Genomic DNA, 11,778 nt, shown 5'->3' with positions numbered 1-11,778 from the left:
CTTTAGTTCACTCGGCCTTGGGACAGAAAGGGTGGTGGCTACCAGCTGCCTGGGGCAGCAAGCCTAGTCTGTGTCTCTGGCCGCGCACCAGCGGGGGGGGACTTGTCTGGGACTGGGATGGGCAAGGGCAGAACAACCCGCTGTGATGCTTCGGCCGAGACTTCTGGGTCCTCTCAGTGCTGTGTTGTATGTGTCTGTCCTTGTGCCTTGCTGAATGTGTAGGCTCTAAATTACCCTTTCTTCACCAGAAATCCTCAGCTACCCAAAATCTAATCATTTCAGAAAGGAAGCAAGGTCTGTCTTGGCTTGAAAAGCAGTAAACTAGGATAGTTCTTGTGTGACTAGGCTGAACTTTGTCCACACATGACTCATTTTGTTCCATCTTGCTGGCTTCCCTCTCATCTCTACTTAAAAACATATTTTGCAGTGGTACTGTGCACCACTTGGTTTTTTACATTTGGTCTGCAGCTGAGAAAAACTTCTGTAAAGCTGAACACATGGTAGCTTAGAGCAAAGAGTTCCTTTTATTTGCCATGTTTTAGTTTTACCTAGTTTCATTTTAGTGGAGTCTACTGCATGTATTTATGTTAAGACAAAATATTTGTAGTATTGTTTGCTCACATTTTTTGCATGTATTTCATTAATTCTTCTTTATTTTTACATATGCATATATGTATTAATACTTTCTCAAGAGATATCTAAATTCAGCTTGTTAAATGTGGGACGTGTAGTATTTGTTCTGTGTAAATCCTAGAGCACAACTGAAGGGGGAGCGCTTAAACTGTTTTTGAAGACCGTATGTATTTTGTGACTATACACTGACGTGGGGGCAAGCTAAAAACATTTACAATGAAGTTCTAAAAATTAAGAGGGAAAAAAAATAAACTATCGTGAAATTTAATACCTTGGTATACCAAGAGGCAGATGTGATGTATCTTTCAGTACTGGAGTTGTGCTTAATGTTCGTGTTGCTTATGCTTATTCTTGGCTTTGTTGCTTACCAGAGACTTGCAACAGAGTTTAAGAATAAAAGCAACAAAAAAAGCCCCCTGCAGTCCTTTGTACACTGTGCTCTTTCTGTTGCTGAATTTCACTAGCAAGGGCTCTTTTTATGCAGTTTCTGCAGACAGAACTTGGTGTCAATTTACAGGTACTTCTTTTTTTTTTTCATAGCCTGCAGTAGCTAGTCCGTCATAGATCCACCCATAGACCTTCTTTACTGTAAACCAGCTATTCCCAGCCTCCTCTTCCTGCTAGCATTTCAGTCCAGAAGTTAAGGAGTTTGAAACTTAAGACTTCCTTGAATTTCTTTGGTATCAGTCGATGTTTTGTCAAGACTGCAAGCAATGCTTCGGGTGATTGTGGAATCTGCTAGCAATATCCCTAAAACCAAGTTTGGGAAACCAGATCCTATTGTTTCTGTTATTTTTAAAGGTAAGGAAAACTGTTATAAATTACTTAGGGAGGAGGTTTGCTGAAGGACAGTGCCCTATGTAAGTGTTTGAAAATCTGTGAAAATGTGTTTTCCTGAAGTTACATCTGGTGTAACTTTAGGGAAGACGTTTTAGTTAGAGAGACACGAGTCACCTGAATGAAGTTTGAACTGGGTGGAGTGCATTGGTCTTTTCTGGCCAGCAGTGCTTTTGTTTCAGGATCCACATTTTACAAGCTTTTGCTAAGGCTTTAGCCCTTTGCTTTAAAAACCCAAATCCAACTACACGGATCAACAGCAGAATCAAAAGTGGGTTTAAGATTACCTTGTTGCTTTCCTTCTGAAAAAATCATTCCTCTGTCTTGATTACTTTGCGCAGCTGCTGCTTACCGTTACACCTGTTTATATTGAGACTGGTTTATTGTTGTTATTACCAGCATGTTGAAAAACAGTAGTACTGAAGGTGTTTTGTTTTGTTGGTTTTGCTTTTTTGCAAACCCAATTGCACTTTAAAATTTTGCCTATAGAGATTATTTAATTTAAAATAAAGATTTAGGAAGGAAACCACATTTTATACTGTCATTGCTTATTGGAGACATATGGGAGAAGGAGAAAACAGTGTGATAAAATTAGCATTTATATGTAAAGCTAACTATATTTTACAGTATGTTTTACTTGTTGCCATCATTTCCTTACTTGGCTAGACTAAAGGAACTTTATTTCAAGTATTAATTTATCTTTAAGGTGCAGAAAGCTCCCAGCAATTTTGATCTTGTAATATGTTAAACCAAATGGTGACAAATGATCATCTTAATTCCTGGTGACCTCCTTTCCTAACTGCACTGAAATGGAAATGGTATTTCCTAAAGTATGAAAAATCATTGCAGGGTTTTCTCACCTTTAGAAACCAAATCTGAAATCATGACATTTTGCTGGAGGATGGAAAAGGACAGGGCAGTGCACGTCCAGTATCTTACAAAATAAAATGTTTTTGGATACTTTATTTCAGCCTCAGAAAGATGTGATAACATTCCATTTCCTTTCTTTTCCTCCTCTTTTTCAAGTTTGTTTTTTTTACCCCTCCATGTGTTAGGGCAAGTAACTGACCCTGTCTCAGCTTTTGGAACTTTATAATTCTTAAAGTATTATTTTATTTGCCCTGAAAAAAGTGCTGTTACTGCTGTACTGTAATTTCTCTGGTTTGTTACATTTGTTTTTGCTGCTTCTTAAGCATTCATATTCTGTGTCTTTCTCTTTGCTTTCCTGTCACAGTTTTGCCTTTCGTGTAACTTCTGTTTCTGCAGTCTCAAACTCCAGAGTTGGTTTATGCCTTTGCTTCTTTATGCTTTAAGTGTCTATTTAACCCCTCCTTGTAATCTTTTGTTACTACTGTGTGCTCTAATGCAATTCAATTTTACCTAGGAAATATAAGTTAAGGGTTTATATTTTTTTCTGCATTGATGGATTTGTTTCTTAGTCCTTCAGTTATCCAAACACAGGAATTGGGCAACAGACATTAAGGGAATGAGTTTATATTTATCCTTTATGTGCTATAACTGGGATTTTTTAATGTTCACAAACATGCTTAACCATTGTCTGAAATACAACTTCATAGCTGTAACAGCTTTTTAGTAGGATATTTAATTTCTCATCATACTTGCCACTTCTTTTTCTGTGGTTTTACTACATACCAACAGTCTAATTTTTTGCAGAGTGATTCAAGGGTGCCAGAAGATATCAGACTTTTGTCGGATATTGAGGAACTCTGATTTAATTTGTAAGTGGAGTACCTTGTTGACAGGTGCAAGGGTGTAGGGATCATATCTGAAATATGTTGAACGTCTGGCTGTTTATTTTTATAGTTGTTTTTTATATGCAGCCTGTTCCTCCTCACCCTGTTGTGAGTGTGTAAAGATAGGAAACGAACCTTATTTTGGGGAAGGTGTATGTCAAAAGGGCAGTAGGCTTTAACTGTAGTCCATACTCACTGTAGCTCCTGGGGGAAATAAGAAACACAATTGGGAGTTTATTTTCCAGGTTGGGAAAACAGCCATTTGCAGGACTTTGGCCATAGCCTTGCAGTACATTTTCGTGTTCTTGTTTAACTATGGGTTATTCTTGAAGAAGTCTTAGAGAACAGCACTCATTTGACAGAAAATCACTGTAGAAGTTGACATTTCATTGAACAGTGTTTTGTTCATTAGCTTTGTCAAACTATAACTTACATAGCCTTTGCTGATGTCAGGTTCAGTAATTTTAAGACTTCAATGAAAACCCCCAGTATCTCTCAGGAATAGACCCTAACAGCTACGCTGTGAAGAAAAAGGCCATGATCCTTCAGCTATTGGTATGTTAGTGACTCTGCAAACACTTTGTATGTTAACACACATATGTTAGTATAGTTTCATCTGTGTATAGCATAGACCTCATCAAATTTGTATGACTAAGGTAGTTATATATAATATAGTATTATATATACTGATACATATATATAAAATATAAATAACATATATAATATACATAATATAGTAATATATATTAGGTTCATATTAGGAAGAAATAGGCAGCTGTTTCTGTTGTGATATCTTATTTGCAATAGAGGGGTTTTGTGCAAGCATTCAACCTTTTTTTACCCACTTATGTTCAGCCCTGTGGGATGGAACTTTTCTTTTATTTACTTTAAGAACAACTCCCTGTTCAAAGAGAACTACACCCTAAGAGTAAATGAGTATTAATGTCTGGAGCTGGGTGCTGTTACCGCATAATTCTGAGCTTGTTGTCACTCTATGTGAGACCAATTATTAGTCAAATTAATATGAAAAACTGTTGCCATTTGTTGCAGTGGCACTAAGTGGTAACGATTAAACCAGTACAATTCTTTTGGTTTGTGAGGTACACCAAACTAGAGAAAGATGTGTCAGATTTTTGTCTTTGGGTGTGTGGAAATTGACATAATTGCTTGTATGTTAATACTAGGACATTGAGTGCTTTGATAATACTAGTTAATACTAGGACATTGAGTGCTTTGATCGTTCCTTTTGACTGCCTCATTCGGCTTTATGCATTAAAAATTGATGTGAAATGGCATTCAGTTTGATTGGGCCAACCTGAATAAAATTTCTTTTTCCATTTGTGCTTTATCGAGGAGCTTTCCATCAGGCCTGCTGTGTTTCACAGCTATGTTAGTTTATATATCTGTGTGAAAGAAAACAGTATTAAGAGTATAATTATTCCTTAAATTTATATTTTCTGTTTTACAGAGAATTAAATTACCCTAATTTTAATTTCCTGGGTTTTGGAGGTCTCCCTGTTTGATGCTACAGTTGCTGCCACCATGCTATCTTAATTCTTCATTCACAGAAGTTTTATGGAAAACATAAGACTATTAGAAAAGATAATGTTTGCTTCTGCTATTCCCCAACTGCTAAAATTGACAAAAATGCTAGTTATAATAGAAGAAAAAAAATTAATATGTAAGCACTAGTTGTTTTGCAGTACTGTAAATTATCTTTCTAATGATGGAATAGTTATTATTTAAACAGCTCATCTTGAATGATTTTTTTTTGAACACTATGTCATCTCATTGACTATCACTAAGTTCTTAATACATTCATTTCCAATTGAGAATATTAAACAACGCATGGTAGTATAATGCCTCCATCAAGATAAAGCAAATAAGTATTTCTTCTACATTACCAAGGTTGTTGTAGTAGGCTTTTAAAGAACAAGTATATAGAGTGTCCTACCTGTGTCTGTTATCATTTCTTACTCTTATTCCTTGGTAGGGCTAAACTAAAAATGGTGACTGGCCCTGTCTTACAGTTTATCCTGATGTAGTTTACAGTCTTGGCTACTGTAGCTGGATTCATTACCAGTAGAGGAAGGCAGCCCGAGGACCTGAAACTTATGTGAGCACCTGGAACAACCGGGCAGTCCATCTTACCCTGCTTGGCAAAGATTTTTTTTGGTGGGAAGAAGAAAGCTTTTTGCCAACAGTTTAAAAAAACAAACAAAAACCCCCCAGTGCATTAAAAGAGTGATAAAAAATGCAATAAAAAGAAAGTCAGTAAAGTGAATAAAATACATGCAAAATATATGTTTGAGGAATGCGAATGCTACACTCAGACTGACTAAAATTACAAGTAAAACTCAATGTAGACTGTCTTTCCCAGTGTTTTTCATCCAACTTTCACTCAAATACATAACACAAAAATTTTTTTTCTTAGTGTAATCTAGAATATGCATGTTGTTAGTGGAATCATAAATCTTACTCTTGTTTTTATGAAAATGGATAGTTCAGAGTGGAAAATTTTCCTCCTTGTCAAGAACTGTCTTGACTGTTGTTCAATCCAGGGATTTCCTTACCTTACAGAATTACATTTGAGCTTAGGCAGGGATAATAGGACTTTTATTCACAAGTCCCATCAGGATCAGGTCTATGATTCACTCTCCCTTACAAACAGCTTTTTTGCACCAGCACAGGGAACATCTTTTCCTGACTCCAGCTCCTATTTGTAGGAGGACTTAAGAGTACCAGTGCGAAACCCCAGACATTCTGGCATATTCAGTTTTGAAAATGTTTTGTCTCTTATTAGATAACATGAAGCTGAATTTCTCTTACTAGCATGATAATTAGTTCTTTGTTCTGCAAAATGCGAGTCCCCAGCATGGTGTGTTATGAATGCTCTTTCCTTTGTGGTACTATGTGAGTCAATATCCTGTATAAATTGTAGACAATTCCTGTTACATAAATGTGAGTCAGTTCTCGCAATTTACAGCATGGGCTGACTTTTTTTTCTTTCAGTACACCCCACTCTCATACAATAAAAAAAAAGAGCCGCCAGTCTACTGCTTGAATAGTGGACGTATGAACTTGTCCATGTGGCATATCTTCACTCTTGCTTCCCAGGCCTTTACGGTGTTTTCCTAGCAAAGTATAGCCGTAACTTGCAAATAATAAAAATGCTATTACCTTTACTATAGTCATTAAATACAAGAAGTGTGTCTGAAACTTAGCCTTCTTGTGGTGGCTGAGCATTTGAAAGATCAGCAGTTAGTTTACTGACTACTTAAATATACTCATTTGTTATCACTAATATGTGGAATTTCTGCTTAGACAGCTGCTTGTTTGCAGTGTTCTTTTGTGCTTCTGAGTGTCATGTCAAGACTTCTGCTCCATTGGAGCCGTATATGTATAGTGCAATTAAAAAGTAAAAATAAACCCGTGGCATGTTACTTGCTTTCAACCTGTTGTAAGAACTGAATTTTGTTTTCCTTTTTAATAGGTGAGGGGGGGCCTGCAAAGGGCCTCTGCAACACTTGACCTGTGTTATTCCTCTCAGGAGAAGGAATTTCAATTGAAATGCCACAGTACATATAATGTACACCACACCCCACACTCCCATGATTTGTACATTGACCAAATGCAAATTTTACCATAAAATATCGAAAATTTGTAATTTTTAGGCCATGGTAAATGTCAGTGAAGTGATCTGCATAACCTCTGGAAACCATTTTTTCAGGAAGGACTGCATTTCCTCTTACATGCCTGTGTATTTCTGCTAATATTTGTTCATTTAAAGCAGAAAGTGCTGACACTGTAAGTGTCAAATTTTCTTGCGAAAATTTTTTTAAAGTGGTTTTATTTCAGAGCTAAACACTTACAAGTATTTTGTAACTCGGATATGGTAAATGTGTAACACATTTTCTTTACTACTGAAGTTCATCACTTCAGGGTTACTGTTTGGTTTGATGTCTCCAAGCCTTTTAGCCTGTCTTCTTTCATCAGTACTGAAGTTGCAGTCAAGGGTCATAAAAGGTTGAGAAACCTAAACATTAATTTTGCTTTTTGGGAATACATCTAGCTATGCTTAAGCAAAACAGGATAAAAAGCCTCAACTACTAAAATTGCCCAGGGGACTTTCTGATTGCAAAATCTGCAGCTACTGGAAGAGGCAAAAAGAATCGGAACATTTGGTTTAAAGCTCAAACTTTCTTTTTAAAAGTGAAAGGAAAAATTGTGATATTTGTGTAATGCTTTAGCAAAAACAGATCATCACACTTTGTATTTGCAGATGAAAAAAAGAAAACAAAGAAAATTGACAGTGAACTTAATCCTTTCTGGAATGAGGTAATTTTTTTTTATTCAGTTCTTGGTCTTTTTTTAAGACAAAATACTTGTAAAATTGCTAAGTCAATTTCTGCAGTTGTGACTATAGGCTAGAAACAGGAGCTAGTGATATGTGTTGTTACAAGGTGTTAGAAAATGCAGGTGAATGGATTCGTCTTGCACCATGGATTACAATTCATTAATTAATGCTTTCATGTAAAAGCAGATGGATATCTAGTGAGTTTCTGGCCTGGTTTTGTTCCCTCTTACTTTTGGACCAGATTATATTCAGCCATTGCTTAGCCACATATATGGGAACATAATTGGATCCTTTATTATATACTAGGAAAAAACCCTACAGAGTTAGAATAAATCATGTATTGCAGTTCCTCATGGTTTAGTTGTAGGACTGGTCCTATTTTGCACCTTAAGTAATGTTTTTCTTGTGGAAAATGTTTTCTTAGTGTTTTTTCACAACGAGAAATGAAAGTTAAAAATTATTCTTACATTTTGTACTTAGGAATACAAAGAAAGGGAACCTACAAATATTCGTCTAAATTCAACAGCAACTGACCTCAACCAGTATTGCAGGGGAATAGTATCAGATCTTATGAATGATAAGAAAATACTTATGTTAGTATGAGGAAGTGGAACTGCAAAAGAGGTAAAGGCTCAGTATTAAAATATTTAGTTCTTTTTCTGTTATTGTTACTAGTAACTAGCAAATCAAGAACGTACTACCAGCATGTTCCCAGAGTTTTAACTTTGCTTTTGCAACTGTAAGCTGGTCTGGTCTGTCTCTCACAAAATGAAAAAATTATTTGTGAAAAATTTTGTTGTATGCGCTGTTCTGCTGTTAATTAATTTACATATAACTTGTAATTATAATTTGTGTTTGCTCCATTTTTTGTTCAGATTCTTGAATTTGACTTGAAAGGAATTGCTCTGGATAATTCATCTTCCCTGACAATTATTGTGAAGGATTTCGAAACAATTGGACAGAACAAGTATGTTCCTTTTTTTTTTTTTTTTTTACCCCCAGTATTAAACACAACTTTCAATTGAGAAATCCAGGGAAAAATGGAATTGATAGTTGCTGGAGAGAAATGATGAATGGAATTAGATGGTTTCTGATGTAATACCTACTTGTAGTCTATAAGCCAGTGGGGTTTCCATCCCCCATCTCTTAAGCAAAATGTCAGCTTTCTTTTTATGCTTAATTTTAGACATGCTGAAGCTAAATTCAAGGAACATTTTAGGCATTTAAGGCAGAATTTGGGTAAAATTTAGATCCCTTCAACTATCACTGTCATTTGAAAACCACAGCTGCCATATTTCAGTTGGTGCTTACTTGTAATAAAGGTCCTTGTGTAACTAAATTTATGTCACTACAGATACCTGGTGCAGGTTGTCATCTTGCAGAATGGTGCAGGGCAGTACCTGAGACTACAATACATAACAAGTATCCAGAGAGTAGTTCTGAAGAACTCTTAATTTCATTCTTAGAGCACAGCTAACACAAACCACTAAAATTTACAAAATGCAGTTAAGGCTCTTAGCATCTTTACAAATCTCCACGAGTGGCTATATTTTACATCACTTATTTAAGTCTTGCCTAGGAAACCTAAGTTCAATTTCCTGTCTTGCCTGGAGGGATTGAAGTCCTAGACTCATCTCCTGGGAGACTGACTTAGTCATCAGGATAAGTATGTTGGATAAAATACAAAAACTGTCTTGAGAATGGAATCTGGGGTTCTGGGGTTTTTTGGGAGGCTGCTGAGAATTGCCTTTTCTGACATTCATTTCTTGGAAAGGAAAGGCAGAGGCTCTTACTTATCAGTAAAGGATTTAGAGTTTAGGTCTTCAGCAGATAGAAATACCCTTTTTCATGACGCCCCTGGCACGCAGGAATTTAAGGCTCTTTCCCTCCTGCATCATTTCTGTTTTGGTTAGTGCTGTTGGTACACGTCGATAGGCTTGGATCCTGCTCTAAAAGTCTAAACTCTATCAGTGCAGTATGTATAGCACCTATATACATAAAATTGAGTTCTTAATTTTTCAGACATCTAAAAATCAAGTATCATGGGATCTAAGGCTGCAGATCTTTTTATGTATTGTCTTTTTTTTTAGTTTTGTGAGGTCCTAATGGAAAGTTTCGTTTATGCAGTTGTTTGTTGAGTCCTTAGTGCTCAGACAAAAACTTCTTCACGTAGTCGTTAGATGCTTAGTTTTAGTTTTAACAAAACCAGATTTTATTATTAATTTTAGAGAACTGAAGGTAAGCAAAAAGTAGCTATGTGCCTGGAAGGGTATCACACAAACCACAAATACATTTCCTTCAAGTAAAAAATGAAAAATATATCTAGTTTTTGTACACATTAAGTAATTACAGCAGAAAAGATGCACAGAATGTATGATTTTCTGGAAAACTTTTTTTTTTTGTTTAATCTTGCTGTTGAAAACACTGAGAAAGCAGCCACCTAGAAATGAGACTTCTGTCTTTACACAAAAGGAGAGGACGTTACAAAAAGTTTTAGAGTACTGAAATGCTGTCAGGTGTCCATGTTGGCATTTAAATATTTTTGTAGGTTTATATGCTTACAGAATAGGAACAAGTAACAAGTAAACATCTAAGTAATTAAGATGTCTTGTTTGACTAACTTTTAAGACTCATCTTTGTATTTTTCAAACTGTTATTTTTTTTGTAAGAATACATCTGTTCCTGTGACTTGAGTTGACAGGACCTTTTGGCTATGGCCACTGAAAAAAATTGCTGCTGTGAAAAATTAAAATGGTATATATGGGAACACTAGAATTCAATTAATTCACATTCTATTAAAAAGCATAATGTATAAGCTTTAGTAAAGATGGAAGAAACTTTTTGTCATTTTGACCTGGACTTTGAGGTTCCTGCTGTATTTGTGAAGAAACAAATACATAATGCAGACTCTGAATTAGGTGATAGAGATTTTAAAAAATAATCTGGGGTTTTGTAGGATTTAAGCTTTAATTTAATAACAGAATTGGAGGAGTACAGGAGACCTTAAAGCAATGCATGCAGATCATTTCAATGAAGAAGACATAAATTACAGGTTAAGAATGTTAGCAACCTCTTGTGTTCTGTATGCCTTTTTTTTTTTTTTTTTTTTTTTTTTTTATGCCTTGTCACACAGAAACAAACCTGGTCCCAAAAATCAATTGCAGGAAAAGGGTAAGGTCTTGGGTGGTGGCAAGCTAATTAGAAAGTTTTTCTTTTACATAATCACAGAAAATTGTGACTAGGAAGGGACCTTTAAGGGTCATCTAGTCCAACCCCCCTGTAATGAGCAGGGCCCCGTCCTAACGTGACCTTGAATGTTTCCAGGGATGGGGCATCTACCACCTCTCTGGGAAACCTGTGACAGTGTTTCACCACCCTCATTGTGGTGAAACTGCAGGGATAATTTACAGCAGGAATAATTTACACAGAGTGTGTATTATTTTGTGTTGAAACATGCGTGTACTGAAAGCTCTGGCAAAGTCTAGGAGTTCTTTCTTAACACTCATAGCAAGATAAACCTTCATCAATGTTTTTAATCTTTAGTGGTTAAGATCTCCTGCCTATCTCTGCTTAAATCATGGGATTTATGTCTAAAAACATACATGTATACATTTGGACAAGCATCACTCACAGAGATTTTTTAAATCTGTACAGAAAAAAAATAATAGCTTATAAAAAATGAGATGCCAGTTCCCTACTTCTTTGTATAAAAGTCCTAGATTTTAAACAAGGATCTGTTTCTCTGTTTGCTCCACACTTGCACTCTGTTTTCTGTCAATGCCAAGTAGTGTTGGCTATTGCTATTTTGAAAGGGAATATGATATCATGTTATCATCTTTCCTCTTTTTTTTTCTTTGTGGCAAATTTGGATGTTTTATTACACTGAGCTAGGCATACATTCATATTTAATGATAGTAGTCGACTTCCATTGTTAGCTTTTTTTTACTACTTTCTGCCTCTTCCCAATATGCAAATTCAGGTTTTTACAATAGTCCAACAGCTCTGTTGTAAAATCACTGTGAGTCAAGCCGATGCCCTCACATCTCTCATTCTTGAGATTCCTGTGGGTCAGTAAAGCAGGAGTATATTGCATGCCTCTGACTTTAGGGAAATCCCAGAAATCACACAACTTGGTATAGGAAAACTTGCTGGTAATCAGAATTTTGTAATGCATTTTATAATGTATCGGAAAATAAA

The 11,778-nt window shown here is 35.8% G+C and overlaps 1 protein-coding gene across 4 annotated transcripts in view; it reads left to right on the top strand.

The window, feature by feature from the left end:
• The first annotated feature begins 1,264 nt into the window (after nt 1–1,264).
• MYOF (myoferlin) overlaps nt 1,265–11,778 on the top strand; it is a 70,751-nt gene continuing 60,237 nt past the window's right edge. For all 4 annotated transcript variants that reach the window (XM_063338960.1, XM_063338959.1, XM_063338962.1 and 1 more), the window contains exons 1-3: nt 1,265–1,434; nt 7,507–7,562; nt 8,457–8,548. In XM_063338960.1, coding sequence (XP_063195030.1) covers nt 1,347–1,434; nt 7,507–7,562; nt 8,457–8,548 — 236 coding nt within the window. In that variant the 5' untranslated portion in view covers nt 1,265–1,346. The remainder of the gene's footprint in view (nt 1,435–7,506; nt 7,563–8,456; nt 8,549–11,778) is intronic.

The sequence above is a fragment of the Chroicocephalus ridibundus genome, chromosome 6 (genome assembly GCF_963924245.1).
Source record: "Chroicocephalus ridibundus chromosome 6, bChrRid1.1, whole genome shotgun sequence".
In the NCBI taxonomy this organism is placed as follows: Eukaryota; Metazoa; Chordata; class Aves; order Charadriiformes; family Laridae; genus Chroicocephalus; species Chroicocephalus ridibundus.
The sequence above is the reverse complement of the archived record's forward strand: the minus strand, read 5'-3'. Positions and strand labels throughout refer to the sequence as shown.